At 44.2% G+C, this 15,136-nt stretch overlaps 1 protein-coding gene across 5 annotated transcripts in view; it reads right to left on the bottom strand.

The window, feature by feature from the left end:
• Positions 1 to 1,728: 1,728 nt before the first annotated feature.
• The window catches only part of ITGB3BP (integrin subunit beta 3 binding protein), a 45,943-nt gene continuing 32,535 nt past the window's right edge, over positions 1,729 to 15,136 (bottom strand). Inside the window, exons 6-8 of one of the 5 annotated variants that reach the window (XM_088447820.1) lie at positions 11,500 to 11,593; positions 8,358 to 8,403; positions 1,729 to 2,653 (exon numbers count right to left, since the gene is read on the bottom strand). In XM_088447820.1, the coding sequence (XP_088303946.1) occupies positions 8,360 to 8,403; positions 11,500 to 11,593 (138 nt within the window). In that variant the 3' untranslated portion in view covers positions 1,729 to 2,653; positions 8,358 to 8,359. The other 4 variants (XM_088447816.1, XM_088447817.1, XM_088447819.1 and 1 more) reach the window with 4 other exon arrangements.

The following is a 15,136-nucleotide window of genomic DNA, read 5'->3' as shown; positions in this document are numbered from 1 at the left end:
AGAGGGGGACGATACGCAGGTCTGGCGGGCAAAGGAAGTCCGGTAACCAAAATCAAAAGATTCTCTGCACGGAGCTAATGTGAATATGTTTTTGTGTTTATAGACTGACCAACAATGTGTTTTAAATCCCTTGGGAAAGTGAATTAAAGTTGCTCCCTAGGGTCAGCACATCAAGTACTTAGACAATCAAGGGAATACTCTGCACAGGCTAAGAGATGTGATACAAAGATATTAAAACCCCCGAGTAATGACTACATACGGTACGTATACTACCAAATATTACGCTGTATAGCAGGATAACAGAGGAAAAAAAACTCCTTTGTGGGAGCACTCTTATCAATTGAATGTAATGAAATAAATATAAAATATAACTTTTATTAAATCTGCACTTAAATAAAAAAACTAAAAAATACTTTTACACACATAAGACTGATAAATACCACAGTTTATATTTTGTCTGCGTCTTATGTGTGTAAAAGTATTTTTTTTTCTTTTAAGTGCAGATTTAATAAAAGTTATATTTTAGATTTATTTCATTACATTCAGTTGATAAAGGAGTTTTTTTTTATCTGTTATCCTGCTATACAGGGTAATATTTGGTAGTATACAATCAAGCACTTAGACCAGAAAGACAAACAGAAAAACCCTATGTGGGGCATACTTGAAAAGATAAATGTATGAATAAAACTTAGCTTTTATTTCAAACCTTTAATAGGGTCAAAAGAAAGACACAATAATATAAATTATTATCTAATTATATAATTTAACCATCAGATAATAAATCTCAAAATCACAATACAGTGTTATGACTATTAATAGGGTATGTGTATATCACACCATATTTTTAATCCTTTTGTTAATTAATTTATTTTTCATACACCTGTGATTGGTACCAATCATAACAATATATTGTTAGTTTGTAATTTTTTTTAATTTTTAAGATTATCTGATGGTGAAATTATATGATAATTAGATAATATTTTAAATTATTGTGTCTGTCTTTTGACCCTATTAAACGTTAGAAATAAAACCTTAAATTTTATTCATACATATATATATATCTTTTCAAGTGTGCCCCACAAAGGGTTTTTCTGTTTGTCTTTCTGGTCCAAAGGCAAAGGAAGTCCGTCCTAAAAGCAACGGAGGAAACACATTGGGGTTTATTGGTTGGCCCTGCACCTATCCCTCTTTTGGATTTTAAAGAAGCAGGACTGGTTCTACAGCTAAAATCAATGAAAAAAATCTAAGTCAGCTTGGCGCTAGTTATTTTTTTATATGTAAATGTATAAATATGTAAAATAGCTGCATACACCTAAGGGTTTGTGAGGAACCCAAAAAATTAGATTACCTAGGTAGTCTCAGACAAGCACAAGAGAAATGTTTGTGTTGCACTTATAAATGACCAATTCAAATATTAAATTAATTAATAGCTGGGCATGGCAGAATATTGTCAAGACACCAAATATATGATTAAGAAATCTCTCTTAATATATTATTTAGCATTTGCACCAATATTACAATCACAAATATTTTATAATACTTCTCTAAAAGAAGTCCATACAGACTCGTCTAAGTAATATGTAGAAAAAACAACAGCAGCTGCTATATTCCTATTATATACTGTATATAAAAAAACGATCCCTACTGGGAATCACAAACTTTTAAAATATATGTAAAACGTCCAAAGACACAGTGATCTCACAGGACCATAATAATATTAATCCATCATCTCCAGCCTCCAGGTCTTTGCGCAGAGTAAATGTATATTTGTAGTCCTCTGTGTGAAGAGAGGTGAAGCTTCTGGTATAACCACCTCTAGGATCTACAGCAATGTAGCGCTAGTTGGTCTTTACGGGATTAATCGAATGGGCTGCTGAAGTGGTTGCTACCAATCTGGAACCGGTGACACACAGTTACAGCCCCAATGGGTCCGGAGGCTATAATAAAGTCAACTTGTGACCGCCTTCACCTGTCCCCGTATTAATCCAAGTCCAGCATCCCCAAGCAGAGTATGAGAACTGTATTGTGGCCGGCTTTCAAGTAATCAGAAATTCGGTTGTTTAAAGCAAAGTCCGGTGGAGAAGGAAACAAAGTAGCAGCTTGTAGCAATGTGTAGCAGTAAGTGATGATTCCCCTGACGCGTTTCGCCTCCAGTCCAGGAAGCTTTATCAAAGTGTGGTTCTACAGATAAGCTGAAGTTTATGTCGTGAAATGTACAGGCGCTACGGCCTGTTTTGTCATGTGTGAATAACATTTTTTAAACTTATTATGCGCTTGAGGACTTCCTTCTTTTTACTGGAGTGAATTGGGTACCTGGGATTCGTCTTATGCGCCACCAGATGAGCAGGCGCTAAACTGGCGTTTGGTACGCATTACATTTGTTGGATGATCACCGAATGAAATTTTTTCTTTTATTATTATTATTCTGGTACTGGTATAATTATCGCCTAAAGTTCACTTTAACAACACATTGGTTTGAATAGTTTTTTTTTTTTTTAAGGCGTTTGGAAAATCTTGGTCCCTTTTCACTGCAATTTCAGGTGTGGGCGCTTAAGCATCCTTTAATCTATTCAAAAACAGTACTGCGCTATATATATTTTTTTCATTCTTTCACTTTATGAAATCCTGCGGCGAACAAGACGACCATGATACCCTGTGAAAAGGAAAGACATACACACATGCTGCTGAACAATATTTTTCTGGTACACATGTATTTTAAAGGGTGTTATCCTTGGATTTTTTTTTATCTTTGAATTCATTAATACTACACTAGAAGGTGCTATTTTTGTAACCCACCCTTTAGATTTAAAGGTTCCTGCGCCCAACCCTGGCGCAACAGTTACATTTGAAAGACCAATGTCAGTAACTGTAAATATGAATGCAGGAAACGGATGCGGCATGTTGGATAGCACGCAGCCTGCAGTCACGGAGTCTATGGTGTGTCCTGAGGATGGTGATTTGTGCCTTGATACAACAGGCTTAATAAATGGTCCTATGGCGAAGGGCGGGCACTACCAATCTATCTACCAGCGGTATGGCTCATTCCTAGCGAATGTGAAAATCACTTTAGCACAACAGAGAAAATTTTTAGCAATTACAGGTTTATTCCCCTCACAAAGCTAATATGGCGGGGTGCAAGCTTTACGAAGGAGATTCCAGGGAAAGCTGGAAGCGTAATCTTATCCTGAACAAATACCAGGCCTGACCCATAGTTTATGTTTGAATTACTGACTGCAAAAAAAATTGGATGAAGTCAATTCATTAGATCAGGTTTAGTTCAAGAACTAAATGGCCGAATATGCTACAGTAATACGGTGCAGATTGCACATGTACCCGCACACCGAACATCGTAGCCTTTTAATTCGCCCGTGTCTGCAAAGTGTTAAACTGCAAGACAGACTTGGCTCTGGAGCATTTCTCGTCGCCCAGGAGTCGTAAATTCTGGGCCGGTTCTTGAAAACGAAGCAAACGGAAATAAATATTGAATTTTGTGTTAAAGTGCTGGAATCGACAAAAGTTCCAGCTGTGTCCAAATTCCTTTTCCATAAGTTTTCTGCAACAAGGCTGAGGCTGACAGGGGCCGTCGCCTCTAAATACTGCTTCTCCCTGACTTTCCTGGGCAAGGTTATGCCGCTCAAGGGGTCCTGATGAATGCTCTGCACTTGTCTCCAAAAGGTGGTTATAACTCCATCTGAACGGCTGCTAAATCACGCACCCTCGGCTGATCCTCGCAGCCCCTGCGATGCGCATAGACAGGAGCACACAGCAGTCTCAACAAGTGCTGAGTTTATGCAGGAAATCGCAGCCCCCTGCATCACAATAACTAGAGGATCTCCCCAGTGGGGGGGCCGGGCAGCCCCTTTCACACCCTCCTTGCCGTTCACATACAACACCTTGGAGGAGGCCCGCGGCCCAGCAAGTATACTTTACTCAGCAGGACTATTTGTGAGACCAATTGAAATTTGGCAGTGTACATCTAAATGGAACAATATATTTTTTTTTTTTCGTAATCAAATTATTTTGTATATATTAACTTAAACTGTTTCTATGTAGAATTTGATAGTGTGTGTGAAAATTTAAGATATATTTGCAGATCTAAGGGCAAAAAAAAAACAAACTTGCATCGTTTACCATGGGGGTTATGGAGCATTTGGTGCGGATGCCTGCAGGCTTGGGTGACCTACAGTAATGTATAGTGATTTGGTATGGCTCACTGTCTGGCAGCTACAACACTATGTAGACAAAAGCGATTGGACGCTGACAGCAAATAGATCAACGAGATGTTATTGACGTCAGTACTTTGTAGATCCACCACGTGCTGTGATTACTGCAGACCCCTTCTTGGCAAAGTGTCCACAAGTTCCTGGATAACAGCAGGCGGTATGTTTTGCCATTCCGTCCTAAGTACAGTGACCAACTGTGACACTGAAGAAGGTCGAGAACGCACCAGTCGCTCCAATTTGTCCCAGAGGTTCTCAATCGGGGTTAAGATCTGGACTCTGAGCTGGCCAGTCCATCCGAGTTACCGAATTTTCTATATACCAGTCCAGCGTTGCCCTGATAAAAACATTTGTCGTTTCCGTAGAACTGCCACAATGTAGGGAGCACAGAGTTATGGAGAACAATTCTATACTTCTCATTTTATACCTTCACGATCACGTGACTGCTGTAGGAGTGTACCATGTCACTTGTGCGGGGGTGTCCAGTCACTTGTCTACATAATGTTGTAACAATGGCCAAAATGATCCCCATTCTACATATGATCAATTCTCTTACAGCAGGAAATAAAAAAAACCTCATCTTTATTATTTTACACATTTTTCTTTTTTTAATCAAACTATTAAGAATCCTGTGGAGGGGACACCACGTGCAGGTGTGAAGCCTTCTAATGGGAGTCTTCTCCGCTCCTGGTACGGAAATAGCAGCACATTAGATCGTTTGATGGTTCAGGCTTCAATCCCCTTTCCAGAACGAGCGTATAGACTAGAGTAGAGGATCCGGGGAACCCTGGTATCTAAACAAGCTTCGTTCTAAACCCCCAGACTCTTCCCTCAGCCATGGAAATTACCTGCCCCCCTCCTCCCCATCCATGGGTCCTTTATACACCCTCTAATTGCACAAAGTGACAAGATGCGAGTTTGGAGCATTTAAGGAACGGATGGGGGAACCTCAGGCCAGGGGGCCGTATAAGGCCCCCTGAGCATTTTTTCTGCTAGCCTCATCTGGCTAGCTGTGTGCCTAGAACGGCACCCAGCAGCCAGAATCTATGCAGCAGTGCCGCCTGGAACGTCCTTAGGATGCTTCAGACGGTCACACCACTGCCCTTACAGCTGCCCGGAACATCCTCAGGATGCTCCGGGCATTGCTGTAATCACCAGCGATTGTGGCCCGACCCAAGTGTGATGTGTCACGGAGGGGGCATGGCCTGCACAGGCCCGCAATAATGATATATAGATATATATATATCTCAAAATGGCCCTCGGCAGAAAAAAGGTCCCCCACCCCTGATTTAAGGTAATGGTTTTGTATTTTTATTGCATAGTTCTCTGTATTTGGACCATTTTAAGATGAATATTACTAGCTGTTGCTCATCAGTCAAGTTAATGAGGACAATACAGGACACGTCATGGGTGGTGTGCGTTTATTTAACAAGCCATAATGATGACATGCATGGATTAGGCAGTAATGTCACTACGTCCATTGTTAGGCTTCATCTGCATGAATATAGGTCCCATCTACGAAGCGGCTGCCTCCTCTCTATGTAGACAACAGATGCACTTTCAGTAACTGGCTCTAGTAAGGAAAGGAGCTGGGAGCTGACTTTTCAGGCCGCCTCGGACAGATCAGCAGGTGACGCCAGCAGGACACTTGTATATACAGGGGGAAAGTATTTTAAGACCAGAAGAAATTTCCCCATTTAGCGCAGCACTCCCAACCTGAAAGAAAGGGACTGGACAGAGATCAGATCAGCTGAAGAGGTGCAGCGTCCAGCCAATCACATAGGAGGAGGGCTGCCGTAGTTTGCTTGAAAAGACAGTTTTACTTTTATGGTCTTAGATTTGTTTATTTAAATACAAAACATTGGCCTTAAAATGTGAGTACTGCATGGAACAGTAGCTTTAAAAACAAAGTTTCCATTTGCATCGATTTTCTGACATAAGAACAGCATACGTTAAAATTGTGATGAAACTATGGGCCTGATTCAGACATGGTCGCAAGGCTGCGTTCGCACGCAGCCATCCACAGCCAACGTATGCAAATCCTGCGATCGCTAGCAAGACATTAGCATGCCCACTATGTTTTGCCATGCGATCGCGGTATGTATTTAGACGCCCACCCGCCTGACACAAGACGCCCACTTTCCCTTAGTAACACACGTCATCTCCCGGAAGTGTATTAAACAATCGGTAACATTGGACCCATACGTACCGCTTGTGGCTGACCATACCCTACCGCAAGCACTGCGAGTGCTGCTGTGTGTAATTCAGCCATGTGACGTGTACGCTGACGATGCGTCTTAATTATGAAAGCCCCTGAAATAACGTTCATACGTACAGACACGCCTGCGTTCTCACCACCACACCCCCGTTACCATCAACCACCCCGTCACCACCCACAGACGGCACGTCCTGTCACTCATGCTTGCGGAGCGCCTGTGTACAGGCTGCGAACGCTTCCCGATCGCATTGACTGGTTCGGGCACTGCGTCTTGTATACATTATCAGAAAGCAAACATCAGCAGGCTGTGTGCGAACGCAGCCTTTCGACTGGGTCTGAATCAGGCCCTATGTCCACAGTATACGTAGAGTTTATCGGCTCTAGATTTCAGCTTGGCACAGCATGCTTCCTCTATACATTTGTATTTATTTATACCATCGGGAACACCCTGTCGCTTTATCAGTGAATGTAGAATGAAATATCATCCACAGACTTTAATGGAAGAACACCCCCTTGTGGCCAGATCATCATCAAAACTGGTAGACTGTCCTGGACAGGCAGCGAGGACGTGACCGATTTAAGCCCATGACTTCTGCAAACGTGGAAGATCTGAGCTCGCCCCCTGTCCCATCCAACCAGGTGCAAAGCCGCTACTTATCCCCCCCCCCCACGCCTGATTGAACAGGTTATAAGTAACCTAGGATGGGATTATTTTTCTGTCTCAGAGTATAATCACAGAGATATATCCATGTTCGCCGCATGCAAATGATTTTGCTATATTGTATCTCCCAAAATCTGATTGAGCATGCATTTCACTTGATGAAGACAAAACTGAAGGAAAAATGCCCCAAGAACAAGCAGGAACTGAAGACATTCGCAGTAGAGGCCTGGCAGAGCATCACCAGGGATAAAACCCAGCGTCTGGTGATGTCTATGCGTTCCAGACTTCAGGCTGTAATTGCCTACAAAGGATTTGCAACAAAGTATTAAAAAGTGAAAGTTAGATTTAGGATTGTTTAGTTTGTCCCATTACTTTTGGCCCCTTAAAAAGTGGGAGGCACATATAGAAACCGTTGTAATTCCTACACCGTTCACCTGATTTGGATGTAATTACCCTCAAATTAAATCTGAAAGTCTGCAGTTAAAGCACATCTTGTTTGTTTCATTTCAAAGCCATTGTGGTGGTGAATAGAGGCCAAAATATGACAATTCTGTCAATGTCCCAATATTTATGCACCTGACTGTAAGTTTGATTTCATGCTATGTAATTATAATCACTCAATCACATGTAGCGATACGACTGCTGTTACATCCATCTCTTGTCTGTGCTTGCTTGCTGTATCAGTCTTAAGCGATCGGGGCACCCTTAAATCACTCTTGAGAAAGGGCGATACAATATGAAGACAACAAATAATGTACAGGGGAGGGATATTGCAACAAACATTTATTATACATAAATTCATTCTATGAAGCTGGAGGGTAGAAAACACATGTGAGAACTGAGCGGATCATGAACTAGAGGGGGTGGGTGGGTTATTAGATTATTTTAGCTACTTCTATAGCAAATCTCTCCTAATAGAAAGTGAGCACCCCTGTGTCCCCGGGTTGGTGGGAACGCCTCATGCGCTGGCTCAGTGTATACCCCCGGGGTATTCGCCCTCATTACAGAACAGGCACCAGATCTGAAACCGAGGGAACATTTTGAAGTTTAAAATTTAAACCACTAAACTTTATGAAGTTTGGTATCTAGTGCTCATGGGTGGCTTTGCTTGGTCATGGGAAGCTAAATATTTCATGCACAGTCACAATTTAATTTACTTGAAGAGTTTAGCAAAGTTACCGGATTATCTCAGTGGCATACTGTTTGCATCTATAAATCACCATACACTATAATAAAACAACATCGGCTGTATACTTACCATTAGCCAGTGCTCTGCTCCAATTTCTTTTTTCTTACATCACATACTACAAGAGAAAAAGATTTATTATTAAAAGCACAACTGTAATTAGGCCGGTCTATAATACGTCTGAAATTAAACTACTTTTCTAATTATAACGGTCACTAATTGGTAATCTGCACAACACAAGCTAAACTTGTTTATAAATTTTTAAACTGCACTGTGTCCCGATGTACTGTAATATCACCATCCAATCCCACCCTAATCTGCTACATAGACTGTGTGACTGCACTGCAATCACTCCGTGACATCATCATCCAATCACAGACTAACCTGCTACATAAACTGTGTGACTACACTGTGATCACCTGGGGAAATCATCCAATCACAGACTAACCTGCTACATAAACTGTGTGACTACACTGTGATCACCTGGGGAAATCATCCAATCACAAACTAACCTGCTACAAAGACTGTGTGACTGCACTGCAACCACTCGGTGACATCATTATCCAATCACAAACTAACCTGCTACAAATACTGTGCGACTGCACTGCAACCACTCGGTGACATCATTATCCAATCACAAACTAACCTGCTACAAATACTGTGTGACTGCACTGCAACCACTCGGTGACATCATTATCCAATCACAAACTAACCTGCTACAAATACTGTGTGACTGCACTGCAATCACTGGGTGACATCATTATCCAATCACAAACTAACCTGCTACAAATACTGTGTGACTGCACTGCAATCACTGGGTGACATCATTATCCAATCACAAACTAACCTGCTACAAATACTGTGTGACTGCACTGCAATCACTGGGTGACATCATTATCCAATCACAAACTAACCTGCTACAAATACTGTGTGACTGCGCTGCTATCACTCGGTGACATCATTATCCAATCACACACTAACCATAGACTGTGTGACTGCACTGCAATCACTCGGTGACATCATCTGCCCCCTGCAACAGAAGCGCTTATGGATTCATTAATGATGTGCAAAGCTGGAAAGTGTAACGGATCTATGTAAAACTCCATGTGGGGGGAGGATTTATGAAGGGCACTGGGGCTGATTCACACCCACTTGCAAGCGGGTCGATGGTCCCCCGCAGTGCATGGGCTGCCTCCGGCGTGAGCATGCGCAAGACCCGTCCAGCGACGGCAGCTAAGTCGCAACGGGTCTCGCTACAAGACGGGGCGGCTGTCGATGGTGAGTGACAGCTCGCCCCGTTTTGTAGGCGGGGAGGGGGGTGGCTGCACAAACGCAGGCGTTCCCTTAGGAACGCCTGGCGTTTAGGGGGTGGCCTTACTGACATCACTAGTGATGTCAGTAGTGGACTTCTTGCTCTATTAGAGGAGGAAGTCTACACGGGCTTGCGGGAGCCGAGACCCTACCCACAGGGTCTCGTCGCAAGCCCGATGGTCGCAATAATCGAGGCGGACTCCAGGCCGCTCACACAAGCTGTGGGTGGTCACCCACAGCTTTGCGAGCGAGCTGGAGAGAAAAAAAAAAAAACACGCCCTGATTCAGAGCGAGCGCTCGCCAGCAGCGATCGGCTCTGAATCAGGCCCACTGTCTCCAGCGATTACAATTACTAGAATCTAGCAATCTAGGCGTAATTTAAGTAAAATATATAATTTTCCATATACCCCAAAACTATGCCTGTACGTTTGCGGAAAACTCCAATCTAATGGGTGCAACAGAGATCCGAGCCTCTGGCAATATGTGCGCAATAGGAAGCCATGCCACGGATGATGGGATATAAAATGGAGTATACTACTCTTACATAGGGAATGATCTGCTGTCCAAGGATTCTTAGTGCCCTATAAGAGAACCAGAGACTTTTCTTTTACGAGCTGAATCAAAGACACATGAAAAACATTTCCACCCTCGATTTGAAACAGAAATGTAAAGAATTCCTGCACGTTCCCCCCAATCTTCGGCTTCACATGACAGTCTGGTAAGAAGGGTCCTTTGTGTGACTGTGGGGGGGGATTGGGAAGCACTACAACATGGGCTAAATACGAACAGTCACTAATTACAAGATATATTCCAATCATAATGAGAAGCCTCATGGAGAAAGTTATCCGCTGTGTTCATAAATACCTGCGTGTAGCCGCCCACATATGCACCCAATAATCTCAGACACGCTACATGCCAGGACTCCCCTCATACATGTCCGTGACAGTACTCATGATCGTCACCAATATTTGCGCTGTTTACCGGTTTAACCTACTAAGTATAGTCTATTTATTAAGAGCCAGTGACATCACAGAGGCCTAAAAACGTCTCTTCCCCCCTGGATATAGGGGACAGGTTCAATTGAAATAGTGGATATAAGGCTTAGGTAAGATGCTCGCAGCTACACGAAAAGGAGAGGAAGCGATAAAACCGTGGTAAAGGTTTGGGCGCCAGAAAAATGCTGCGAATATCTAACCCCACCGCACTTCCGATGTTGTGTTTTTAAAACACCTGTAGTTATTGTTAAAGTCCAACACAAGGAGGTCTCAGAAGACGGCAACTCGCATAATGGACTCTGGTAGAAGAGCCGCACTTATGATGGAAGCTCAGGGCGAATGTCAGGCACCATATACATTACTACAGGGGTTGGATATCGCTCAAACTAATTTGGAACAGTAACATTATTTTAAATGGGCTTGTAGTCAACCTTAAGCAAAATGTGCAACCTAGATGGACCCCACATGGGAGTATAAATCCGGCATCGATGATTAGGGCCAATGGCACAAGGAGTAAAAAAAGTTAAAACTGCATTCAGAAGGTGTTAAACTTCCCCAAAGAGGCACCAGAGAGAATTGGGAGCTTGAGTAGTGACTTGAACACACCATATGAAGTCCACAATCATCGGCCCCCATTACTTACACAGATATGAAATCTAGCGACAGAAAACCCAATCCACAAACCAAGGTGCCCTTTACCCGGCTCTGAAGCCAGACAGCAGTGGCCTTAGGTCTTTACTTCCGAAACTCTAGATCCTCTTGACAGCACTACTAATGTCAGCTTCCCAATAATACACAGGTGGCTGACTCCTGATGATCTGGCATTTTCTCTCTCAAGCCTTTACAAGTGTGTCCAGCACACGGGGAGATAGGGATCTTGTGAATTATAGAGGGCTTATTTCCCTTACTCAGAACTTTCGCTCTCTGCATCTCAGCCTGTAGATCTAGTGCTCGGTGCTCCGTTCCAATGACATTTCCCAGCTCTCTGCTGCCCTCTAAAGCCTGGAAAAGGTAAAAATCGGTTAATGGCGTTCCGAACAAAGTGACAGGACAAGTACGACAGTTCTGTGCTGAATTCCTCATAGATAAACTATTGCTGTTTACTCTTCTTGCAGGCCCCTCCCCACTATAATTAATAAATCAGTAGGTACTAGAATACCAGGGCACGGCGCACTTAATGTATGCTGCATAAGGTATAAATCCTATATTATCTGTGTTTTTATAGGGCCTATAAAAGAGGATGCAAACATTAAAACAAATGGATTTGGATAGGTCAAATATTTCAGGGGAATAAATATCGCTCAATCTTCCCTGGGAGATATAAATAAAGTATGAGCAATGTCATAAAATGTCTAATTACCTTATTAGTGCACTAAGATCTTCAGGTTATTATAAAATGCATCACATCGAGAACACTTGTTATTGCTGACAATACGGAGCAACAATCTCATCATAAGTAGAGATACATTTTACCAACATATTCATCATGATTTTCAATCCTTCAATATAAAGAAAGAAGACAACGCAAATAGGATTTTCTGTCAAAACCCTACAGAAAAAAATAACTAAGAAAAACTTCTAAAGAGTGTGTTCAACACATCCCATGACCAGAGGCGACGAGAGGGGGGAGGAGCGGGTACAGATTACCCGGGCTTCCTGAGGGGCCCAGGGCCTGGCGCCACCCCCCCCCCTCCCTCACGGCAGTGGGTGACTGCAGTCTCCTACGCCTGGGGGGGGGGGAGCGATCACACTGATTGCGCCCCCCTGGCTTTGAGCAGGGCTGAGAGGGCTCAGAGCGACCCCCCCCCCAGTTTTTGTTTTTTGTTTCCAGGAAGGGGGCATGGCCACGCCTCCCGCGATTAGGTCACGCCCCGTTACCCGGGCCAGCCGCGGCTCTTGACGGGCCTGCCCATGACAGCTACAATCCAAATAATTTACAAAAGGACAAATACTGTAAATAATAATAAATTATTATATATATAGAAAATAAGAGATATGGTAAGAACATACCCTTGTTATCTCTATTTCTACGAAGTCCATAGGGTTCCACAGGATACCTTGGGGTATAGGCGATGCGGCAGCAGCATCGGGCACCACAGAGTTAAAACTTTAGCCTCCCAGGATGCACTGGGGTCCCTCCTCTATACCCCGACCCCCAGCCAAGGCCATCAGTTTTGTAACAAGCCATAGGCCGGAGGAGGAGAACAAAGAGAGAAGAAAGTCTGGAACACAAAAGAAACACATTCTCACTAGTAGGAGACGGAAAAACCGGTGACCAGAGTAAAGCCCATCTGCAGTACAGGTGCGACAGGCGGGAGTCCTGTGGAACCCTATGGACTTCGTAGAAATAGAGATAGCAATGGTAAGTTCTTACCATATCTCTTATTTTCTACTTTAGGGTCCATAGGGTATCCACAGGATACTTTGGGGATGTCCCAAAGCAGTATCCTTTTAAGGGGGGGGACGCTCCTGTGCTGGAAGGAGAATCTGCCACCCGAAGGAAGCATCCTGAGAGGCGAAGGCATGAAATGCATAATACCTGACTAAGATATGGACAGAAGACCACGTGGCTGCCTTGCAAAGCTGAACAGCTGAGGCACCACGGTGAACTGCCCACGAAGGACCCACGGACCAAGTAGATGAAGGATTAAGAGAAGTTGGTCTAAGAAGGCCCTTATGAATGTAAGCCTGAGAAATGGCCATGCGAATCAATCCTGCCAAAAGTTGTTTAGTGGCAGGTCAACCTTTCTTATTGAAACTATAGAGGACAAAAAGGGAGTCCGATTTGTGGAAACTAGATACAAACTTAGGTAGAAAACCAGGGTGCGTGCGAAGCCCCGCCCTGTCTTTATGAAAAATCAGAAAGGGAGGACTTGAGAGAACCCCCAAATCTGACACCCTTCTGGCCGAAGTAATGGACAGAAGAAACACAAACTTAGCTGTAAGCCATTTGAAAGCCACTGAGCCCAGAGGTTTCAATGGCAGTCCTTGGAGAGCCCTCAGGACCACAGCCAAATCCCAAGGAGCCACTGGCGGGACGAAGGGAGGCTGAATACGAAGTACACCTGTCATAAAGCTGTGGACATTAGGAAGTGTAGCGATCCAACACTGAAAACTAGACTGACAGGGCAGAAAGTTGCACCTTCAGTGAAGCAAGGCGAAGACCGTGAACTAAGCCCGTTTGTAGGAAAGTCAAAACCCTGGATACCCTAAGGACCTGAGGATCAGAACCTCTAGGACGACACCATTCAAAGAAAGTATGCCTCACCCGGTGGTAAATCCCTGCAGAAGTAGGTTTCCGAGCTATGAGCATGGTGTTAACAGAGCTGGAAAAACCCCTGGACCTTAAGAGGGCTGACTTAACAGCCATGTGGTCAAAGCCAGACGACCGAGGTCCGGGTGCTGGATAGGACCCTGAGACAACAGGTCCGTATGCAGAGGCAACAATATCGGGGTGTCGACTGAGAGACCCTGAAGATCTGAGAACCAGTGCCGCCTGGCCCACGCTGGAGCTATGAGCAGAAGCGTGTCGCCTTCTTGCTTGAATTTGCGAGTAATTCGAGGAAGAAGGGAAAACGGAGGGAACAGATACACAAACCTGAAGGTCCACCTGACCCACAGAGCGTCCACCAGAAGAGCCCCTTCGTCTTCTGTGATTGAACCGTACACAGGCAGCTTGTTGTTGTGTCTGGAGGACATGAGGTCTATTTCTGAAAAAGCCCCATTTGTTCACCAGTTGGTGAAGTACTTCCTGGTGAAGAGACCATTCCCATGGATGCACGTCGTGACTGCTGAGAAAGTCTGCATGCCAGTTGAGGCCTCCTGGCATGAATATTGCCGAATTATGGCAGGAAGATTGGCCACTGCCCAAGCTAGAATGCGGGACACTTCTATCAGAACTGCCCGACTTCGGTTTCCCCCTGGGCGATCTATGTAAGCCACCGTGATGGTGTCGTCTGACTGTACCTGCATGGACCGTCCGTGGAGGACATGTGTTATCTGCTGGAGAATTTTGAATACTGGCCGAAGTTCCAAGGGATTTATTGGAAATGCAGATTCTGTTGGCATCCACCGGCCCTGAACGAAGTGTGGACCCGTCACTGCTTCCCAGCCCTGGAGACTGGCGCCCATCATTAGAAGGACCCAGTCCGCAATTGAAAAGGGGCGCACCCTGTTTGGGGAGCAGTTAGTAGCCACCAGGCTTGAGATAGACGGACCACTGGGGAAAGCACAATCGTCTGTGTTTTTAACCGATTGGGCAACCCATTCTATCCGATTAGCTGCAGCAGAGGTCTGGAGTGGAACTGGGCATATTCCACCATGTCGAACATCGACACAATGGAACCCAGTAACCGCATTTTTGAGTGCACAGACACTTGTCGGCTGCGAAGGCAACGTCTGTAATGTAGAGATATTGTCCTTTGTCAAAAAGATCCCCTGGTGCTGAGAGACTAACAGGGCTCCGAATGGAGCATCCTCAGTGAGGGACCCAGGGAGGACTTCTCTCAGTTTATCAGCTAGCCATAATTGTTCAGCACAGATATT

Source organism: Taudactylus pleione, unplaced genomic scaffold, assembly GCF_031769625.1.
Source record: "Taudactylus pleione unplaced genomic scaffold, aTauple2 ptg000442l, whole genome shotgun sequence".
NCBI lineage: Eukaryota > Metazoa > Chordata > Amphibia > Anura > Myobatrachidae > Taudactylus > Taudactylus pleione.
Note: the sequence above shows the minus strand (reverse complement) of the source record. Positions and strands in the feature narration are given on the sequence as shown.